The sequence below is a fragment of the Lipophrys pholis genome (genome assembly GCF_963383615.2).
Source record: "Lipophrys pholis genome assembly, chromosome: 20".
Taxonomy (NCBI): Eukaryota; Metazoa; Chordata; class Actinopteri; order Blenniiformes; family Blenniidae; genus Lipophrys; species Lipophrys pholis.
The window spans coordinates 12,720,227-12,744,884 of NC_137648.1; the positions used below are offsets into that span (position 1 = coordinate 12,720,227).

At 41.8% G+C, this 24,658-nt stretch overlaps 1 protein-coding gene across 1 annotated transcript in view; it reads right to left on the reverse strand.

The window, feature by feature from the left end:
- The window catches only part of cacnb2a (calcium channel, voltage-dependent, beta 2a), a gene marked incomplete at both ends in the record, with an annotated part of 63,859 nt that overhangs the window by 20,222 nt on the left and 18,979 nt on the right, over positions 1-24,658 (reverse strand). The window contains one exon of the mRNA XM_080489687.1: positions 524-643. Within this exon, the coding sequence (XP_080345813.1) occupies positions 524-643 (120 nt within the window). The remainder of the gene's footprint in view (positions 1-523; positions 644-24,658) is intronic.

A 24,658-nucleotide genomic window follows, 5' to 3' on the forward strand; every position in this document is an offset into this window, starting at 1 on the left:
ACTGAAACTTCATACAGCAACGCTATAGACTATGTGTCCACCGAATCAGGCCAACATATCAACAGACAATTTAGATTCATCCATTGTATTAAATCGCTTTCCTTTGGAGTGTGTGAGGAATGAGAGCAAACTCTACACAGATAAAATCAAGTTTCTTCTTTGTCATGAAACTTTGTCACGCATACTGTTAATGTGATGAGTTGTTGTGTGAATGAAGCATTAAAATACACTGCGTCAAAATGTGTAACCGTGATGAATGCAGTCAAATCTATCACTTTGTTTTATTCAAAAAAGCATCAATAAGTTAAGCATCAATGTTTATTTTATTATTTGAAACAATTATGTTGGGCTGATATCGATAAGACCGAAAGACTCAAGAGAAGAAGAAGCCAGGACCTCTTATTTTCCAAGTGTGTAACATGTGCTGCCCGTCCACAAAGTGGAAGTATACGGCGCTGACAAGCCCCTCTCGGGGTCCACACACCGGGCAGCAGGTATAGGAGCTGGACAAAGTGATACCAACCTTGGCCTTGTCAAGCTGTGCCTGAGCCTGTCGCTCTGCCTCTCTGCGCACTGCCTCCTTATCTTCCTCCAGGGACACATCGGAGTCTGATGGACGGCTGGTGTAGGAGTCGGCCGAACCCTGCGGAGATACAAGCAGCAACACCTCAGTGACACACGCACGCAACACTGACACTCATTTTGATTCACACTTTCAAGATGACAGCTGTTGCAAGCCATGAAGGGCTACAGTGTAGAAAAAATAATTAGTTTTTGATCGCCTTTGCTCTTCAAATAAATGTTAATGGCGTTAAGTGTTAAACTTTGATGATCACAGACATCAGTGTTATTTTAATTAACTAATAAGCAGAAAAAGAGCAGTCAAATAACTTTTTTTTTTTTAAGTAAAAGATACCAATAAACAAACTGTGCATCTCCTTTGTTGTTACAGACTTAACTGTTTCTCTGCTGCAGATTACTGATGACTTTTAAAATCACTGGGGGAACCAGGTGAGGGACACGAGGTTCCTGAACATCTCATAAACATGATGTTGGAGTGCACATCCCCACATAGTGACTCACATCCCCTATGTTGTATGCTGCACGAAAACTATAAATAATTGATTAAATGTATACGGTGATGCTTTCAAGCTCTTGCTGAAAAGATCATTGCGTGCACACTGTAAAGTTTCTCTATCAATCATGTTGTCCGGTGGAAAAGTTGTATTCAAGTTGTTTTTAGGCAGACTGACAGACAGGATATGATATATTCAGCGATTGATTAGAAACCATAATGAGCATTGTGGATCTTTATATTGTTACATATAGTTACCTCCTGATAAGATTTTCTTTGAAACCATTATCATTTGTTTAGTTTATGCATTCAAATGTGTGAATCAAGCACTGCTCAACAACCTCAAATCAAAACCTCAATTTATCAAATTCTAAATTTAAGAAAAATGTGGAAACAAAAAAGGTTTCATAATCTAATTTGTGGCTGTCAGCAGTTAAAGACATAACGACCCCAATAATCCATGAGCTCATTTCAAACAATGATTAAGCTGTCAGAATAAAAACAAAAAAGGATTTTTATTAATTTTTTTACAAAGTTGAGGCAGTGTGAACCTTATCCTTACCTGCACGCTACTATGCCACCCACACAAGGTCTTTCATTCATCTCACTGCACCATTACACTCTGCTGTCTGAGTTAAAAATAGCCTCCCTCACTCTGTGCCTGATTAGAATTACCCAGCCATCACATACATACAACGGCGGATCGCACCTCTCCTTCCTCTCCACTTACGCCACCTGACATATGGATAGAGTCGACACCAAGTGTTGTCGCCCCACATAACACAAGGTTGTTCATATTTATGTCCTCCATCTTACACAAAGCCCTGCCTGCTCATCAGTCGCCTCCGTGTCTTTTATCTTCCCCACTGTGTACCTGTGATGAATAACTCTTTTGAAATCGAGCTAATTAACCATTCATGAGCTGCTTTCGCTGTCATGATAATATTCCATTCAATATAAACATGTAAACTATGTGTCACGTTTGTGCTTCTTCATGCTTAACAAGGAGCTCGTCCATGCAAGGGTATACATGTTGTGAATTGTATTTTTTTATTTTTTTATTGCAAGTCTTTTAAGCAATTTTTAGCCTGGCAAAATACAGGTGAATATACCTGCGATCATTACATCAGGTCATGGTTAAAAACGGGGCTTGATGCAGAATGATGTCCCACTGGGTCAGGAGGAGGTGATATGGAGCTCTGCCCAGAATCTGACAGCCATAACTGATAACAACACCAACTTCTCATCATTACCAGGCAATACACGACCATGCCACACTGACCCTGACACTCTGCGCTGATGGATGTGCCAGGGGAACAACGACTTCGACAAGCGCATGCACACAAGAAAAGAAAACACACCACAACTTTCGTGATGTAAACACACGCTTACGCAGGCATCGGAGCTCTTGACACGACCTCCTTTGGCTCGTTTCAGCAATCGGATCCAGGTGGCCTTCATCAGCCACACTGGTCATTCAGGGTCCTGAGCCACTGCCCCCCCGTGCTGCTACTACAACTACACTCAGACGCACCGCTGTGGTCACCTCCGCACCAACGGCGCAGCTACTGCGACTGCTCTGGCTACAGGTACGCTCAACACCGTGGCTACATGGAAAGCTGCTTCCTGCTACACCTGGGCTGTAAATGCTACCTTCATCTCTGGATAAACAAATATCTTTGGAGTCGGGGTTCTCTGTTTTGCTGCAGCCCCAGCTAGCCTTGCTGCTGCCGTCTGCAGAGCCACAGCTCCCGCTCCCCGTGCTACCGCTGCTGTTGCCAAAGATGGGGAATCCACAGGAGCTCTCTGCCCCGTGCATAATCTCAGCAGCTCTCTCTCCGTCTGCCCCGGTCTCCTTGATAGCCGGAGTGTTCAGACTGCTGCTGCAGTTGCCGCGCTAACTCCCCGTGCAAGTCAGGTGGTGACAGTGATGCTTTCCCATCCTCTTCTGGCTCCAGTCTCCTCCGCCGTGGGCTCCCCCCTGAGCCGCTTCTAGAGCGACGGGTAAAAGCGCTTTATCAATGTGAGTCCCGGTGTGGGCGCATGTGACCGACTCCCCTACTGATGCAAATGAAGCGGCTGCAAGCGCTCCCCTTCTCCCTCTCTGTGTCTCGGTCCTGCTCGCTCCGCTTCTCAAGCTCTCCTTTGCGACTTTAGTGATTCTGCCTTTCTATCTCTGTCCCTTCCCACCCCTCCTTCCCCTCCTCCTCTGTCACTCCCCTTCTGTTCTTCTTCTTTTTTTTTTTCTTTTCAGTTACCCCTTGCAGTCAATCCATCTGCTTGTCGTTGCGTCTCTGCAGTGATCAGTGCAGGGCAGCGCTATATGAATACTGCTTATGTGTCATGTTGTTTCACATGTAAACACACTGTGATGTGAGCTGTTTATGGAAAATTGGCAGCAAGTTGTTTATTATTTATGGAAAATAATTGGAATGTCAAGCGATATTCTCTTCTCTGTCAATAACGGCGCATTATCAGTATCATTGTGTGCGACTCTGCGTTATTGCTGAAATCCTTTCTTTAATTCCCTCTTTTGAAATCCCAATATAAACCACTCCATTTGATCAATCTTGGGGCATCTATTAAATTGACATGCGAAAAATGAAAGTGATCTACTTGAGCAGTGTGCTCGGTCATGGGTGGATTTGAAATGGTTACTTGTGAGGTGCTAAATATCACACACAAGACACTGCAGACTACTTCGATACTGGAAGTACTATGTGAGTACTCGGCATGAGTATATGAGATCACAAATGTTGATGCTGTAGTGTGTAAAATACCATTCCTTTTTTTTTTTTTAAATGCAAACAAGAAGTCTCGGCTTTTTACGATGAATATTACGATCAATGCAGCACCTCAGAGACCTCTGCTCATTCACAAAAGAACTGAGTTAAAACAGAATACATCAGAAGGTGGCATTATTTTCACGTCGTCGTCTCTTCCTCACTCAGCGGTAGGGATATTTCAGGTGGAAGCTGCTCTAAACCCTGTCAGATTCATTCATTACATTTTAGCAGAGTGTCACAAAGCCACGCAGGACAAATGAGAATAATTACAGCGTTAATTAAAAATTTCCCTTCCCCATGCACGACCTGTCGAATTTAAATACCTGACGGAGGATTATTGAAAAGCTTCTCCTCTCGTTGACCCGTGACGAGGTCGCGCGAGGTCACAGGAGTCAGGTTTGTCTCAGTGGGGACGAGCGGGTGAAACGAACTCGCCGGTTCGTGACCGGCAGCGGCTCCCTGAGGAGCACTAACTGTAGATCAAAGGATGAAGCGCTAATCAGTGGTGCTTATCATAACCAATCAATGACAGGACTCCATCTGCTCAGGGTCTTTTCAAAAAGACACATTCACTTAAAAAGATTACATCTTACATGAAAAGAACGGCACGGGGAAGAGCGAAGTAATTTCAGCTCATTAGGACCAATTAGCCTAACGAGGAAGGCGATTACCTGACGTAGATTATATTTGGAATATAGATTGATGTGAGACTTGGTCAAGACAAAACAATATTGTGGTCTAATTACTTACTAAGCCACCAGGCCACTCAGGGAAGACAGCGGCGTACACATCTATAGCACTTTCGAGCCACTCCAGGGTCACATATGTTTTGATACAGTGGGTTGACACTCGCCTTCACAGCTGTGAGGAAAAGGCTCAGATGCTGATCTGAACGTGGAGAAGCCGAGCGTGGAGAACAGGCTGGTGAAGCTGTGAAGACCGCGCTCTGATGACAATGCTGACAAACACTAACAGCGACAGAACGAGCCCCGGGCCGCCTGACACAGCCGACCTCTGCACCCGCCGCCTTGCTGATACTGACAACATGGTGTCACCAGCACACAGTAATAATAATCTAACGGGAATGTGATACTGCGATGATCCTCGAGGAGATGATCGGGTGTTTCTGGAATCACCCGGCAGACTGACAATCACAGCTTGTTGGAATTTGACACCATGATGAAATACATCTCGAGGTTTGGCTGCTGGAAAGCTTGAATGTCTTCTGTTTGCAAGATCCTCATCCAGTAAACATTTTTTCACCACAGTACGATCCAGAAAAAGCCACGAATCACATCACACAAGTGGCTGTCAACGAGCCTGTTGCCCGGGAGCTCTATGAAGGTTTCTGTCAGTGCGTTTGAAGCATCAGGGATTAATCAAAAAATATGAAGGAATTCTATCTTTAAGATTTATTTTGAGTTAAACTTACAGAAATCCATTGATGCAATAAATGGAAACTTTACTAGCGTGAACAAAATCAGCTCCAATGAATCACAACGCTTAACACGTCTTGATTGACAAATTCATTCAGATCTACCCAGCACTGTTAAGAATACGAAAAACAGACTATTTACAGCATTACTTAATTACTTTGGGTGGATGTGGGTTATGGGCATGGCTGAGAAGGAATAAATGTGGATGCAATCAGCTGTAACACCACAAATTAGAGCTGCTCGATATTATGTGACTGTACGATATGCAATAATGTTGCTGAGTGTGGCATAAATGACATGATTTGTGATAAATACAAATGTTTCAGGAGATGAATATCTTTGTGCTTTGATATTTGTTCTTTCAAATAGCAGTGCTCTTTTTCTTTCAGTCAATTAAAAATGTTAACTTGTTGATCACATTGGTTTTTTTTTGTGAATTATTCACAATTAATCACCCTTATCTTTTGTTTTCAGAGTTTGTGGAGCCTCAATGCAGAGTGCAATGAATCAGAATTGCTCTCATTCTTTTGCGACCTGTACATTGCAAATGTTGATTACAATCTATTTGCAAATTATTGTGCAGCCCTACCACAACCTGAAGCTTGATGTGACACATGGCATAAAAATGCAAAATACTTGCAGTATTTCCCATCAAAATGAACACCCACTGCGATGATAAATTGGCATCAGTTTCAAATGAAATGCTTGACTAGATGTGAACCACGTCCATTTTCTTTGACACATATCCCACTCCCGGTAAGATGGGCTACAACCTGGACAGGTCACCGGTCCATCACAACATAAACACACAGAGGCACACACACATTCTAACCCGATCATCCTTTCGCCTAAAATGTTTTTGGACAGTGGGGAAAAAGCCAGAATACCCAAAAGAAACCTGGTACAACCAGGAAGAACATGCAAACTCTATAGAGACTGTAAGTGCTATCCAATCAACCACCATGCAGTTCAGACCACATCATTCCTTCACAAAATGATTCAACATCACTCCTTCCTGTTTTTATGTACATTTCAATTTGCAAGGCCAAGAAAGCTGTATTTGTATGTGTACTTGGACCAATGTGGTACATTGAGCTGCAGAAACACAAATGATGGAGGGCTGCACCATTGCTGTAGTAACATCACTTAAACTCAAGTGTGTTGTTTTTTTGTGTTTTTTTTTGCTTTGGAATACTTCGGGTTTTTCTTCTTTTTTGGTAAATAATATTCCTTATAAATAACTTGTGAGAAACGTACAAAACAAAACAAAACAAAAAAAAAACGGTGAGATTCATGAGGATTGCCCGCCAGGAATTCTGCCTCTACTTGCAACCTTGAGAGGCAGAATAAAGAAGCAGAGCCGTGTGAGAGGTGGCAGCTCTTTTATGCAGCAGTCAGAGGAAGAGAGATGAAGGAGGAAATTGAAAGGGCAACGGTGCCGTGGTCTCGATATGGCTCTTATTGATTCATTTAGACAGAGGTCCTTGCTGCAAGACCACCGGTGACCTCTCCATGCAGGGATGGCACAGCAATCATTATGCTGAAACATACAAATCACAGTGCTGATAGCCACAATGAAATAGGCGACTGTGAGTCACTTGCTGCTGCTGCTGCTGCCTCCTATATCCGACCGAACCACTTACTGTGGCGCGGACAATGCAGATACACCGGGGAATCTCTCCATGAGCTGAGAGCGTCCATTTACATTTTTAGCTACTAGATCTATGTGCTTGTCCACTGTAAAAAATTGAGTTTGGTCATGCGGAAAACCAACACTGTGTTTGTTTGATAAACTGCTCTCACAGTCCAAGTGGCTCATTTGGCTCAAAGTGAATGTTTCAATATTGTAATCGTTGATTATTTCTCTGCGACTTAACTTAAGGGACACTGATGTCTTCCTCTCGTGTTGACACTGATGCCACGGACCTCTTGTCCTGCCTTTTTTAAATTCTCAGCTACTCTTTTATTTTATTTTCACAATGTCTTTATTGTCAATTTCTTTTCACCCCGTCTTCCAAGAACTGATCATGAACAGCAATAACATATTACCTTCACAAACTTGCATATATACATAAATACATTCACCTACGCCACTAATAATTCCATGTTGACCAGGTCATTCAGTAAAAAGTAATAAGTTCAGGTTAGAGGGAACATGAATGCACCCCTTTTAAAGTGAATGATCTCTCAGGATTTAGACTCAGCCATCGTGTTTGCATGTCTTTTATAAAATAAAGTGATCGTTGGCCCTCAGCGCCCTCTCGCACACCAAACAGCTGGACATTTTGGATTCAAGGTAACCGACTCGCTTGATGGCCGCGTCCACAGAGGCTTCTAATTTTTCCACCAGTTCTTCTGTGTCACCCACTCGGCGTTCTGCTTCTTCAATGCGTGCCGTGTTAGAGGAGACTTCTCGGTTTATTCCCATCATCTTTCCCTCCGGTGTAGCCGTTGAGCTTGCCATTTCAGTGGTGCGCATATTGATATCATCAAACTTAGCTCCAAAGTCCGCTCAGAGTGATTTTAGATTGCCGAGCACCTCTGATGAGTTAACGTGGAATAACGTGGAAATGAATGTGTTAAGGTCAACTACGGCGCTCCCTCGCTACCCTACCATTCTCAGCTTGGTCACGTAACGCCCCCCCGCTCTTTTATTTCCCCATAGATGCTTTCTAAATCCACACCATGAACTCTGAGACAGAATGAGGCCTCTAAGTTCTGAAAAACTTTCATTTCAGAGTGTCAGCAGTGTGGTCAAACGCTACCATATACCGCACATCCCGCGTCATGACTGAAGAACGAAGATTACGATCGTGCCAAGTTATCTTCAGTTCTGGCTGACGGGCTGTGGCTGACTGCAGCGCACTGACAAGGAGCTGAGCAAAGTGTGCGAGCGATTCCAGTCTTGGCATGGCTCGTTCTTGGCTGGATTCAAAGCTTCTTCTCCCGGCCATCTGTCAATCACTGCCACTTCAGTCGGTGCAACACAAAGTCAATTAAATCATCGTTGCGTGAGAAGCGAATCCTTCGTCAAGAGGAGACAATGGGAGCAGAGATGACAACCAAGAGTGTGATATCTGTGACCGCTACAAGCAGCGCTTACTAATAATCGACGCTTAACAGAGGAGTGGCTCGCAACTGAGCGCGAGAGAGCAAAGAGAACCAGACTGCCGTTACATCTGTGCAATGAAAGTGTGGGAGAGAAATGTGGAGAGAGACAACAAGGAGGGAGGGAGTGATGTTCTCCCTGGCATGGCTGAAGAGGGATTGGCTGCATGGACGTCAAGGTGACACTGACAGGCCCGTGAAAAAAGTGTTTACCCAGCATTCCATGTGCCAGTGCATTAGATAAGTGCATGATTCCATCGAGGTGATGGACCTGCTGGCTGTCAATTACATGACAGGATCCCAGGGTGCACTGAAGCTAAAGGCTACCGAGAAACTTTGACCTCACCGTGGACTACATTCATGATACTGCAAGGAGTTGATGAAAGGAAAAAAGAAGAAAACTAATCAAAGATTTACTACAGTGAGCATGAGGGGACATTTATAGAATAGAATAGAATAGAATAGAATAGAATAGAATAGAATAGAATACAACAACTTTATTGTCTGCCCAAAATGGTGACAAAAATTCTTCTTTGACAACAATAAAGCAATATACATTTGAAACACACATAAGACAAGTTCACAAGTACAGACATCTAAAGGAAATATAAAAAAACCAAACAGAAAACAGCAGTTGACATCAGCAGTTGTAACGTCTGCCTGATGGAGGTTAACTTTGTTTTGTTTTTTATTTTTCATGTTAATTTTGATAATGTCATCCAATAATTACACTAAGAAGTTGAGTGAGGCACCCATACCTTTGGCTATAAAACGAGATTGAACACACGCGTGTTGTTGTCATAATTTGTAAGCTCCTAATCTAGTGAAATGCTGCAAAACGTCAAGGAGACGTAAACATTGGCATGTAACACTGGGTCTTGGGAAGATGCATCGAAAAGGTTTTAACAGAACAATTAATCCAGAAAAGATTTAGAAAAAGAAAAAAAAATACCCACAACTATGCATGTTGTGCTGACACACTCACTTCTTCTAAATCAGGACTTAAAACATTCTTAGTTGCACAGGCTTTCGAATAAACAATAGATTTTACTTACTTTATTAAATGTATCTTAATAAATCTCTTACCTTATTTATTCTACTTTTTAAGCAGTTTTTGCAAATTTTATGAGGTATTTCTTCTATTAATATATTTATTATGTCTTTGTAAAGCTTTTCTGTATTTCTTTAATTTCTTTAAGCACTGTGAATTGCCCTGTGTTTGAATGGTAATCAATGTGCCTTGCCTTGCCTTTACAACAGGTACGGTCCTTAACCTGCTAACAATCAATAAATGCTACTATACAGAAAATTTGTGCTGAACTTGAGGATATTTGACAGTGAGAATTCAAATTTGATCTGCTAGTTGCATATATTAAAATGTTACAAGATAATTAGTGCCACTAAGGCTTATCTTCATGCAGCAGTTGCTAAAATTTATTTAAAAAAAAACTAAACGGATAGAAGTTTCTCGATGGGACAAATGAAAGAGAATTCATCCTCTAAACGACCACAGTTTATTCTTTATAATAAACATTACTCCGATTTAAACTATTTCCAAATGAACAATATGTGCTGATGCACCAAGTCGTTCAAAAAAAACAACCCAAAAAACCTGAGCCACAACACAGCAAGACAAATGCAGGGTGAGCGTACCTAACAAGTGCAAATTATGTGCTTATACTTTTCCTACAGAAAATATTTCCTGCAACCAGCACCCAGAGTCCCTCCAGACATGCAGCTCCCATTACGGGTGAATCCCCCTCACAACGAGAGGTAGTTTATCTATCTGCACATACCCCCCCTCAGGTTTCTCTGTGAAACATAGCGCCATAATAGGATGATGGCCAACCAAGGGGGGATTCAGTAGAGGGGATGGGGGGGTGCGTTCTGTGCTGTTTTGTGCTTGCGTCATCAATATTCTGGCACTTTGCTGGTGTATGAAGCAGGCTGTGGATGATTGATGAGGACCGACGCTGGGAGCGGAACGGGGCTGCTAACCATCTTCACTGGGGCAAAACAAACCACCCTACAAATGGCACTGTGCACAAGTGAAATGATTTCAGCCTCATTTATTTTAAATCGTACTTTGATATATTATGTACTCTGGACCAATTTCAGAGAAAATCTACAATTCAAAGAAAAAACTGACCGTGCTGCCAAAAGACACACAGGGAATTCCCCCAGTAACTCAATGATTAATAAAACAAAACCCTCCTTTATAAAATGCCAGGTTCCACCGAAGTGCATTTTAATTATATCTTGGAAAAGGAAAGTCTACCAAGACATTTCCTGTTGGATATTGATTAACGACACATCTCATTTTACTCTCCACCAGAAAAATGGATGAAAGCGCCAAGCCTCTTGTGAACCTGGATGCTCAGGCTCTACTTTATATCTGGTATATCACGTATTACAACAACAAAAGCAATGAATTAAAACCACATATTACATCACAATTATCGTATATAACTGTTGAGGAAGTACCTCACTGTATAATTCACATCAACAGCGGTATCACAAATTTGTTGACGTATGTAATATATATCTGCAGCCTTCCCAGTGAGCGACCACCCAGTCAATCAACGGAGTCTTAACCCCCCCCTGTAGCCACATCTGGCCTGGTAATATGCCAGCTCTGTTGATGTTATGGTGCCATACCGCTACATGGCTTAATGTTATACAGTTAACAGTGGCGACACTCCGTCCATTCATGTTTTTCCACGGGTCCAAATCAACAGAAAACTCCTCTGCTGAGAGTCTTTATTGTGTTTTGGTGTCATTGAGCATGAAGAGCTGCTTAAGCATTGTCTGAGAGTTTGGAGTGCCAGCTGTCTGAGTCTGACAATTTTGGAGAGGCTTTCAATGGTTTTTTGTTTTTACAGTGGCTCACACTGTACGATGATTGCAGTTTGCATCTAATACAAAGAAAAGTCTGTACTAAATAATATGCTTCAAGCTGTGAGTGATTCAAACCTCTTATACGACGAAAGCACTGAAATCTATTAATTTAGGGGAATACCATCCACACCATCGCAGTATTTTCATTGTTGTATGCGGCATGGTTTTTCCGACAAAAGCCATGTATGCAAAATGTTTTGTTTTGATGGCTTTTGAAATTATTTATTAAACAAGAATACTCTTCCTAAATAAGGAAAACAAGAACTGTGCTTTGGTTTAACAGAAAATATAAGAAATACATTCAATAAATGAAACAAATTTACATAGCTTATCGCTTTGTGTTTTTGGCTGAGACAGAAGTGATGGTGGGGGCGAGATGGGGGTGGGGGTGAGATGGGATCCGGTATGTGGTTTGATTTTATTTTATTTTTTCGCCTAATCGATTTATACTTAACCCTATATGGAGCAACGAAAATTCACAGCTCTGCGCGAGAGATATTCACACAGTGACACGCACCCGCACGCACGCACGCACACACACAGTAAGCATCGCTTAACGAATCACCACAAATGGATGCACAGGCCATTGAGTTCACTGAATCACATGAACACTTTGAACTGCTACTCCTATACACACTCCTTACATAATCAAAAAAAGTGCCTCTAAGTTAGTAACTGCTTCTCCAAGACCAATAGATCAAGCAGCTTTTCACAGTTGTAGGCAGTTTGAAAAAAACAAATGTTCAGACTGTGACAAATACAGATCTCTTAAAAAGACCCGGCTTTACAAGCGGCTGGTTCTCTGAATGTCTTCTGAACAACTTTGTAGATTATTGACGATATCATGCTTCCATACTGATGTTGATCTTTTTTCTCATTAAAAGTACTCAATGTTGAAATTGTGTCAAACAGCAAACTTGTTGAGGTACCTTAGAATATATATTCATTTAATTATTATAAAACGTGTTTTGTTTTGAGCATTATTGCGTGAGTGGACATGGCCCAGTCATTAGTGTTACGGTGTGGCTGATGACAACCACTGATCTTTGCCCCTGGAAAATATTTAGACTGAACTTTTTCATCACCATATCTTTCACACACATACAAACACAACCACACAAGCAGAACATGAAATATTTGTAATACTAACGAGAAACTTATGCCGACATGACATCCAGTCATTTACAGTCACGGTGCTGTGACTGCACTAAAGTTGTAAAAAACAAGAGTCCCTTCTTGTGGCTTCGAAACAAAGTTTAAAACAGAACCACGTTCTGCTGGTCACTGTAAACACAAACCAAATTTGTCCTGGTTGTTTACTTTCTTTTCTTCTGTCTACTTGTTGACTACCGTCTCGACTCGGCGAGCAGTGGTCCTGCAGCGGTGCCCACAAAATCATTCTGGGTGCTCATGTGAGTCTCTTTGTCTGAAAACTGCATGCTGCACGAGTGTGCATCTCAGAAACGACGCTGACTATCTCAACAGAAAAGCCACAAGGGGAGAGAAATACGAATTGTGTGATATTTGCCCCTTTAAATCCCGCACTAATAACCTCCATTCTCCTGCAGCCCAAGCCCTTCCTCTTTGTTCAGAAGAGTGGAGAGGACGATGGCTCAGGAAAGTTTTAGAGGACAGAGTGTGAGGAGAAGAAAGCATGTTTAGACAAACTTACCAGATCTGACTCCTCACTGCCAGAATGATACATATCTGCCCTATCGACTCTGCTGTTTAGCCCGCCGGGGACAAAGTCTCCTCAGCTGCTGTCCATCTTCTCTCGGAGGACCGAAACTCCGACCGGCCAGACTCCTACAAATCCCCTTTTCCCGGCTCCAATGAGGAGCGGATCTGCCTCTGTTGCTCGAGCGGAGAAAGTAGGGAGCCGGAGGAGAAAGTTAACTCCTCTCAGCCCTTCTTTGGCCTACTTTCTTCCCTGAGAGACAGAGAAAAGACGAGCGTCTTTCCCACGCTGGGAGAGCACTCCTTGAGAGTACCGCGGCCGTCCTCCAGCCCCAAAAACAAGCCCCCCTGCCCCCTGTCCCTATTCCCCTCCCACACACACACACACACACACACACACACACACACACACACACACACACACACACACACACACACACACACACACACACACACACACAGAGAGAGAGAGAGAGAGAGAGAGAGAGAGAGAGAGAGAGAGAGAGAGAGCTAGTTAGGAAGTAAGATCTCCGGCCAACAGGGCTGGCCTGAAAATTCCAGAAAGCACCAAAAGCAGCTGCAGAGGCTTTTTATGTCTGAGTGTGAGTGTGTGATCTGGGAAGTTTACATGTGTTCCACTTTGCCTTCAAGAGGTTACACTCGGCGGAGCGCGGGGCTGAAGGATTTGAACACTGTATAGTCTCAACACATGTTGCAGAGACCAAAACGTCAGGAAGTAATTATCTTCACTACATCGACAAAATGCCATATTCGCTTTCATCTCCAACGGGACAAAAGCCATCAAAAATTTTCCGTTTGGTTATTCGATGCCAGACAATCACGCCTGTGTTTAACTCCACATCACAAAGTACGGCGAAATCAAGTTTGTCAGAGTACGTAAAATACTACAACAAATGCCCACGTCTATAAAATTGCAGCCATATAAAAGTTGGTTAAGTAATCAAGCGACAGATTGCTGCTGGTGTGCATTCAAAGAGCGCTGCGGTTACTTGAAAGAAACTCCCAGCAGATGCATCTCTCTATGATCTGACATCAGGGATGTCGGAGCTGTGCTGTGCGATTTGTAATCACGCTGCTGTTACGACAGAGCTCATGCAGGCCGAGACATTACGCATCGCAATAGTGGTAAAACATGAGTCAGTGCGTATCGGGTAACAGCTTAGTCATGAGTTCAGAAAAATCAAACCATTAATAATCCTAATTTTCCAGTTATAAAACAGGAGCAACAGCAGAAGGCAGCGAAAACATGCAACCCGAATGAGTACTGAGCGAGCAGTAAGTGCCATTTTATGTCCAACCTGAAAGATCAAGTAAGCTCCAAGCTTTATTCGACATTCTGCTAAAACCCAGATTTGTATGTTTTTCAGTGAAGAGAAAATGTTTTTTTTTTTTTGTTTTGCTGACCGGCCCAGCCTAAATCCTAGATTATATTGTGTTTGATCAGGGTTAACCCCTTTCTGGGGATTATCAACCAGGATGTGTGCTCAGCACGTGACAAACTGCGGGATAGTTATCCTCATCCCTCCGTGACAAAGGCAGTCAGCCCCAGAGCATTTCTGTTAAACATACAAACAACAAACTGCTTTTTAAATAGAAAAGCCCTTTTGAGGAATTCACTTCACAGTGATCTTTTTTTGAAAGATAAATCCAGATTAAAAGAAAATACATTTATTACTTTTTACAGTTATTTAACAATCTTTCCACTAAAACTTCTTAATATGTTTTCATACCTCACCTATATGTCAGTTTCCAGTTTTAGTCTGCTAAATTAACCATTTTTATCATCAAGCAAAGAGGAAGCAAAGCAAAGAGGAAGCATCTATAGCACAAAGGTAAATAAACAGATTTTATGTAAAAACTTAACTATATGTAGAAACCATGAAGACTTTTTGATTGTACTATAATACTTTAGGGTAACAACCAATAAATGACTTTCCTTAGCAGTCAATCTGCAGGTTTTAAAGGTGTCATTTTATTTTCTACTCATTACAGAAACACTGAAATCCCAATTTATGACCAAAGAGAAAAAAAAAAAGATTAAAGAAAACCCATAAACATTTACAACTGTGAACCTGAAAGCTGAACGCTGTTCAGGACTGACTTATTTGGTTGGACCAGACGCTCCCTCTACACAGTCATTTAGGTTTTTGGCAAAGAGGTTTTTTTTCAGGCGTTACCTGGTGGAGAACATCTTGTTCTCTAGGCAGATAAGCTTTTATGAGTCTAGTTGGACAATTAATCAGATGCTTACATGCATGATCGATAAGAATCATTTGAACTATTTACCTAGAATGATATGTCAAAGTCTTGTTGTCCAGTCTCGTAGTGGGAACATGAGGTCAAGGTAAAGGAAGGGGAAAAGCCAACTTTAAATAAGACCAAGCCTGGAGGAAAAAACCTTCAGCATGCTGTGCGTGATGACATTCTATCCAGAAGTGTGAGTTGTTGTCTCTTAATGCTCTCTAACACAGACTCTTGTGTGGGAAATCCACCCATAAAAAGGAACCCAGTGGGATTATGATAACGACCGAAAGACAGCCTTTAGAAATAAAGAGAGCAGTGATCTTAAGATGTCACCTAATTAGATGTATAAAGTACTGCATGTTGACTGACCCTATGCAGCCACTGCCAAGATTTTTATGCCAAGGGCAGACTTCACTGTTTAACGTGTGCAACAGATGCCAAAAGTAACAAAATAATATAGCAGATTACCTGTTTTATTTGACGATAATGTCTCTGTCATATAATGTAATGTAAGAACGGCGCTGAATGCCAGCAGCGGTCATCAGCTCTCTCTTAATGTGCTTCCTGAGAGGGATTTGACAGATAGATGTCTGCGCGTTCTGCCACAGCTGGGAAATCAGTGCCAGCGTTGCCTTCGGCTTATCGATCAGTATACATGCACGCACTGACGTCAGCAGGCACTCGCTCTGACAGGCACACAAAGGCCAACAAGGATAGCTTACACAACCAGCATACAGTAATTGGACCATGTGGGGGAATCAATATAACCTCCCAATGTGTTTCAGCGAACAAAAGCACGGCCAACACTTGTTTCCTTTCATTACGTTGTCACTAAAGAGTCACCTTGCAAAGCGTGAGGAGAATGACATTATTCCGGAAGCTGCCAGCTTGAACACTTAACTAGCAATTCAGCAATCAACAAATACATTATTAAAGTACACTTTTGTTCAACCTGTTATTCTCTATTGCAGTGTATGCCTTGTCATTTGGTGTGCTTGTGGCTTCACACTGTGGATGCTTGAGAAGTGGCTTGTCATGAACATGTACTGTATAATAACAAAAATCTTGTCAACTGAGAGAATGGCTTTAGTCTAATCCTTCCAACTATTAAGTTGGAAGCAACTGTACTAAGCAACTGTACTTTCAGCAATCAGCAAATAGCACATTAACAGATTATTCAAAGGACCATTTGTTGCACCTACAGCGTTGGGGCTTTTATATACTGAATAGCTATTATTTTTCACTTCTGTTATGTCAGGCGTTGCAGACTCACAGATGAATTAGTTATTCCAAAGTAAAAAATCACATTGTATTGTCCAGCTTAGGGTTCTTTACATTTCAGATGCAGTGGGAGTAACCGTCACTGACTCAGGCCCCCTTTTACATGACAACATTTCAAGTGAACAGGAACAGATTTCCAGGAGACTGAATCGAAGCGTTCTCAAAAAGTTCCATCTTGGGAGTCGTTTTCAAAAAGTTGTGTTTTCAGTGGCTCCGAGCACCATAGTCATTTAAACAGACACCCAAAAGGCTGTGAAAGTTTTCCATTTTCACTTGAAAATGTTGCCGTGCAAACAGGACTTGAATCTGGGCTGATTTGAAGGTGCAGATACAAAGAAATGACTATCTAACATATAGAGCCTCACTTAAGTTTAGGGTAAATTAAGCTTATCCCGATACTTTCTGATAAAAAAAAATGCTTGATGTTGCTCATCAATGAGGGCAAATGTGCTTAAATAGACTATGCACATTATTTTGCATGAGACCCGTGTATGCCAAGTATTTGGATAATGTTTGTCAGCGACAGCAGACCATGAGAGGACACTTTTAGGCTTGTATAACTCCACAGAGGGCATCACTCAATTTTCATCACCCCTCAACAGCAAAGCCAAACACACCAGCCAGTGACAAAGAACCAAAGATCATGAGTTAATCTGCATTACGTTAATTCAACAACACCAAGGACTTCATAACAGGAGACGCAAGAGTAGAAGCTGGTGATTATTGATTGATTGTGACAAGAGCATATTGCCAATGACAGCGATAATGCCCAATGTTAATGGCAGTGATTTATTTTCTGTCAAATACACTTTCAAAACAGACTTCACAGATGATATTCAGTAAACCTAAAAAAAAAGGTGACCGATGGGCTAAAACACACCACAATTAGATCACGGAGGAAATGTCAGAAAGGCACATCCAAAGCAGTTTTGCGCTGCCAAGAATGCTGTTATACAAATGAAACTCTCTCAGAAGCCAGCAAATGCTGCTGGATCAATCGACCACTCTGCCCGAAAAAAAGAAAAATACACCCTAATACTCCACCACTGAATGAAGCCTTATTCAACATTTATGATGCTCAGTTGATCCTGTAATCCTTAACTGTCATGGTAATGTTAACATTTCTGAGCTGTTACATTCTGTAAGTTTTTTCTTAAATGAACCTTAATATTTCAATCAGTAACAAACCATGTTGCCCTAACCTCAAGGTCCTGTTTGAGTTAACCCCAATCGTAACAATTTGAAATAAAATTTCAAGGAAACAAAATAAAACTGACCAAATATTCAAAGAGTTTAGGATTCATAGCTGAAAGTTCTGTTGAAATATATTTTTTCCTAAGAGACTATTAAATCTTGTTGACACATCTCTGTTATTCAGTGCAGCTGCCCCACAGTGTGATGTGGTTTTGGCAACAAAGGGGGCTAAAATGTCAACTATCATTTGTTTTATGGACACTGATTAAATAAGGTGTCGCAATTTTCCAAAATGAAAGCATCCATCTGATGACATCGTGCACCCAAAGGGAGTAAGGAGGACTTTTCCAATACAAAGTGGCAAAACCAATCATTATGTCAATATATAAGATGTTTGAAAGCAGAAATGTCATTCCATGCAATTACTTATGCAAAATCTATTTATTGTAATTTAAGTAATATATTCATCAAAATATTAATATTGGTCATTCAAAGCATGTGAGGTACAAACAAAAGTATTGTCTTCGTACCAATAACAAGTACGGAATTTCCACCAGTGGGAAAGAAGAAAAAGAGCAGCCCTGCGTAGATCTGAAGTAGAATTGCTGATTGTAAAACACCCAAAACAGGTTGGAGAATCCATACTGGACCTGATGATTCACGTCTAATGAAACCCCCAGGGCGGGCAGCCAGCATCTGACTGAGGTTACTTAGCTACAGCACACGCTGGGGCACTTGAGACCTGGGACCATCTATAATTATAACGAGCAAAAGGAAAGGAGGGGAAAAATAGGTGGAGACACTGAAAGAAAAAGTGGAGTACTTCAAAAAATGGGTTGAGGTGGAGGATGAGCGAGAGAGAGGTGGAAGACACAGCTGTTCTGCTTTATTTTGCCTCGCAGATCACCCCGAGAGCGCCAAACCTGAGAACAGCACTGAAGGTGCAACGCACACCCTTTAAATGACGCAAACACTTCTCATCTCAGCTGTCGTAGAAAAGCAGCATTCATCATGGAAGCAAAGCAGTCTTGACGACTGAACTAAAAAAAATACAAATAAACAAAAGTCGACACAAGCTTACCCTTCCCAGGAAGTGTTTTGTCCGTGGAGACAGAGGGAGCCTGTCCAGCACGCCCAAGGGAATAAGGATCATGAGCTCGGTGTTGCCGTACAGCTTGGAGAAGCAAACCCTTGATGACTCCTGAAGCGCTGACATGTATGTGGACGTTACAGTGTGGGGTGGCCCGCGCGTGCAGCGTGCGGCGCCAACTGAGCCACTTCACGCTCGCTGAGCACATCAACACATCTCCCGATCCACATGGAGTCATAGGAAAAACTATTCAGCCAGCAAATTGGGACCGCTGTGACCCATGCAGTCAAGCACGGGGCAGGAAAAACACTGAGAGCGACACCCTCACCCTGCGTACGCTAACTGACTTTCACAAGTACTAAACACTCCAACTGTACACATGCCGTGGGGATAGGATGGAGGAAAATACAACATATATACTCTAATACTTGTTACCACTAACATTTTTTTGTCCTTATATTTTCAGGACTTTTCTGGCCACAAACATAAACTGTCAATACACTGCTGACATATCACATCCTTCATCCAGTGGCATTGTGTTTCTGTCTGAATGTGCGAGATATATATTCTCTTTTTCCTCAATTTTTGGTCTCTCTCAACTCATTCATGAAATGTTTGCCTTCTCAGCTGTAAAATAGTCCACTATGTACCTGACAGGCAGTTTTTTTTGTTTTTTATTTATCTTCAGTCCGAGCCAAGGAATTTAACCTGTCGGCTTAAAAACCAAAAAATAAACGTAAAGATACTAAAAAAACTTCTTTGAAATGAACTTTTTTGTAGGGATTCATTAATGCAAGCATGTGCTGCTTGGGGTACAGTGAGTAGCTCTGTTTAACGGAAGAATGTTCTATGCGGGTTTTAGTTCGCTGCTCCGGCGTCCTCAACCAATCCAAAGATGTTTGTTCAGTGGATACATGACTTTACAGTAAACTGAAGTATGAGTCTGTTTTATGGTCTGTTTCTTTGTGTTGATGACCTGTTCAGGTTTCACTCGTATAGGCTCCAGCGATCGTTATCATTTCAGCCATTGGGAATTCAATTCAATTCTTTTTTCTTTGAAGGGGGGGGAGGGCAACATCGCCAAATGCAACACAGTCCGTTCAAGGCACTTTAAATGCCACATTGTCGACGCTCCTGCATGGTGTCAGCATGTGCCTGTTTAAACATTCACTACATTTTGTTGTGTTTTAAAAGTGTGACAGATTCTGGTCTTCCAGGACTGGGAATACTCACCTCCGACGCAACATGAAAAGGTCATTGTTTTATTGACGAGAGACTCAGTTGTGTCAGCTCAAAGCATTTGATATTTACTGCTAGAGCTTTCAGTAACACATTTCTAAAGGAAGTTCAACTAAACCATTAATACTACACCCGGGGTCATTCAAAGCATTTGCACCCAGTTCAGCGCCATTAATGTCAAGTCAATTTGCAGATTTAAATGTTTTATCCGCATGTAGTTATGAAATCATATAATGCCTCATCCTTTCACTCCTGTTTGAGCAGCTCAGTGACTCAATCGCCAGCCGAGTGGTCCTCCTCACTCGACTCCACATCTTTGCAGAAGGTAGGACACCAATTTCACACCGATATACAATAACCCCCACAGGGGTGATTGCTTGTGTCCATTTGATCCCCTGACTCACTTTGTAATGATTGCTTCTCTCAGTAAGGAGATTTAAATCTGCTTCAGCTTTTCAACCAATCCAGGATTTAGAGAAGAAGAAATGACTGACATGAAACATGGTTCGAAGCTGCTTTTGGAAGGATCTGTGGCCCTAAAGTCAGAGTGGAACGAAAAGGCAGCCGCCGGCAGCAGAAAGGCTGAGATTAAAGATGATTTTGAACATGAGGAAACGAGAATATGTATTTTTGCATTTTTTCCCCTGCAGACTCTGTTATTTTTTGATCAATGATCAGATTTAAATTTTTTCAGGAAAGCAGTATTTAAGCTACATTCTTTTGGGCTCCATACACACAGAATTTGAAATGATATATGAGGTTAATATTGCACAGTAGTATATTTTATAAAGGTTTTGACTTGTGCATTTTTTTATCAAAATAATAATATCTGATCTTGATGCCACTAAAATCTTGAAATATGTTTTATAATGTAGTGCTTAATCCCTTTGGGTCAACGTTTTTTTCTGAGTGAGTTGCCATTTTCCTTCCTTTGTATGAAAACCCACACGCATGAGTGAACACATGAGCATGACAACACATATTCCTGTTTCCCAGCTGACAGTGCCTGCCAAATATAAAAGGCAGTTAAAAACAGGACACTCAGCTGATATAATAGACCGTGATTGTGCATGAACCACTTCAGAAGCTTTGGTTTTATCAACCTATACGTAGATATCAAATGTACCATCAAATAAAACAAAAACAAAAAATGTTTACAAGTTTGAAATAAACAATGTGGATGGTCCTCTGACACGATGATGACGACATTAAATGATTCCAAAATACAACAATTTCAGAGTCAAAATGAAATACAAGTTTGGAGACGTGGCATATGCTGTGTAAAATGAGAGATTAAATACCTCTGCCCCAACATTGTATAATTTGATTTTCAAGCTTAGGACTTAGCTGCATGACCAGACGATGTCACGAGACCCGTTTGAGTTATCGGCACATGGAAAGAGAAAGAAAGATGACCCCGCAGATTGTCTTTCACTTACAGAAATGCCTGATGTCCCCAGGACTAAAGCGCAGACGCAGTCCTGCAGCAATCCATGATTAAAAACTAAGCTCTACTTACAGTATACTAAGTGCAATCCCAGCAATACAGGCCTGTGTTAACACAGCAGGTTGGAACACTTGACATTGTCATGAATAAAACCGCAAACAGCAAAAACTCCAAACACAAAATCCATGACGAGCAATGCAAAAGCATTTTGGAGAACAAGCCAGCCCGACAACTGATAAAACAAGCTCTGGAAGAAGAAGTAAGCTGCTGATTTACACAGAAACAAGGACAGGTTGATGTCATTCCTCTTTGTTTTTGTCTTTACCTTCGGCTTCTTAGACATGCTCGTTCTCCCACAATGCCCGGGACACCTGTGTCGCCTCTCCGCTCCACAGCAACTGTAATGAATTATGCAAATCCCCTGGTTTTTGTTCAGAGTACCATGACCCAGGGGTGCAAGCAGCTGACGCCTGGCATGAAAAAAAAAAAAAAAAAAAGCCAAGCGCCCTGCCTCAGTCAAAAGGGATAAGAGTGACTGCTGTGCCGCCTGGCAAGTCACTCTTAAATACAGCCGGTGTCAGTACTGAGGTGATACGAGTGTCTAGCATGCGAGGAAGGAGTGAACGTGGTCATCCTCCAGAGCTCTTCCAACATTTAGTGTCATACCTCATGTAGAGCGAAGCTGGCTAAAGAGTGTCTACACCAGACCGCTCACACAGACACACATACAAGCGCGTAAGCTGTCCGGTGTCATAGTTAACTCCTAAGTGTTTTTCTTTAGCTGGCCCGGGCATTAAGCTTTAATTTGATAGTGTGACATCTGTTGCACGGTCCTGTCAACCATATGAATCCACACAAGGCGGACAGAAACGCGCACGACGTCACATACCTGATTCTGTCCGGAAACACTCTGAACAGTCAGCGGTGGCAGTCAGCCTGAGCGTCACTGAGCAGAGTGTGTGATGCTTAGTGGCAGCGCTGCAGAGGCTGAGCTGACCGCTGTAGTAAAACATGTGACCTCCTGCAGCTGTACATGCGTTTCCAGACAGACAGTCAGGCAGTAACAGCACCATCTGGAGTCCTAATCCTCCTGGCACTGTCCACCCCTGTGATTATGAATGTGGCCCTCAAAAGTCATTAGGCTTATTGGTCGGATAAGTAAATACCTGGGATGAGCACATTGCAGAGGCTCTGCAGCTGCATCAGAAAAGTCTATATCTATATGAATCAGGTGAAACAAAAGAAGGTATGAAGGTACTTCATTTAGCAATTGCATTTTTTTCCTCTCCCACTGGTTCAGATGGTCAGTCCATTAAACATTTCAGTTGAGACCAACATCTACTAGTTATTAAAGCTGGAAATACAACTCTCTTGTATTAAGTTAAGCTTATGTCTAATGTCATTTCCAAAAAGTTCAGTCACCTCCAGACGAAATCAGCATAATCTCTGCGACAAAAACATACCAGACACTATGTTCTATGGCAGGGGTGTCAAACTCAGATCCTCGTGGGCCGCAGCCCTGCACGTTTTCAATGTCTCCCTCCCCTGAATGTCCTGATGGTTCATCATCACATTCAGCACAAAGCCAGATAACGAGCTGCTCATTGCAATCAGCTGTGTTGAAGCTGGGAGACATGCAAAACGTGCAGGGCTGCGGCCCTCGAGGCCTGGAGTTCGACACGTGTGTTCTATGGGATTATATCGCTAGTTGAATAAGTGGGATTGTTCCAATTATTAATCTTAACATGTCATGTCCTTCAGCGGTTTGACATGAAATGTCTCAAGCCATCTGGTTCAGTGTTTCCGAAAAAAATAATAATAATTACAACAACAACAACAACAAAAAAAAAAAAGCCCATAGTGGTCCAAATATTAAAATAAAAAGAACAAGCTGTTTTTCCAGGAAAAATGTCTGAAAATGAGGGATTGCTTTTTATTCCCAGAGTAATGCAGAGTTCTGAAAAACAACAACAGTGGCCTCAGAAACAGGAGGGACATGCTGGTAATATGTAGACGCCTGAATCAGCCGGTCAAACATCAAGTGTCATGAATTTACCAGTAAATTAATGATTTCATACCAGCTACAGGTGCTGGGTGTTGTTGTTGTTGTTGACAAGGCAATCTATAAAAAGTGCCATCTCTAAGTCGTTGGATGGCAGCGAGCATGATGTGCTGAGGGATGAGAAGGTAGGACCAGTGCACAAGAGAGACAGTAGCTGGACTGAAACAGGCGGAGCAGGAAACCTTTGCAAGGAGCAGTACTCTCGAGACTGTAAACCCTTTGAAAGCTTTTTTGTAAGTATGTAAAGTTTGTTGTCAACAACTGTTTTTTATCAGATAATCAAGGTCATTATATTCACACAAAAACAGTAACACTATATAATAGTAAACGAAAGAGCAATCATCTTTTTGATGAATCCTACATTATGTTTAACTAAATATAATCTAGCATTTATATAACTTCAATAACTACTGCAAATAAATATAGCCAATAACTGTCTCCAACTCTATGAAAAACATTACAACATGCAGACAAAAAGTGGTTTGTCCCAAATTAAATTTAGTGGATTTGATAGATCAGAAACAAAGGCATAATGTTCTAATATGTTTCTGTATGAAAGGAAAGGGCTCTCAGGCTGGCCACAACAAGTTGAATATTACACATTATAAAATATGGTTGAGAATCACTGGCTGAAGTCTTTACAGTATGTCTGCTCTCTAATACCACATAACATTACAAACATACATGCATTATCTCCATCCATAGTTATGAACTGCTTTGCCCAGCGTGAGGTCATTAGGGGGACACTGGACATCCTCAACAGGTCCCCAGACCATCACAGAGCAGAAATACAGTCAATAACACACACATGCATAATCATACTAATTCAAGATGACATACACGCAAGAAGAACATGCAACCTTCACACTGAAAGGTCCCTCAAGCCTGAGATCGAACCTGAGAGAATTTCACTCAGAGTGTTGACGGCTACACCTATATGGGAACATTTTAGATGAAAAAATAAATGCTGAAATTCCGGGTGACATTTCCATGGATATTTATGGCTTTCTGAGTAACATTTTGGACATTTTCTGTCTTGCACCAAGCTATGTAAGAAACAATAAAATCTGACTGTCAGATATTTATGAAACTTTATGAAG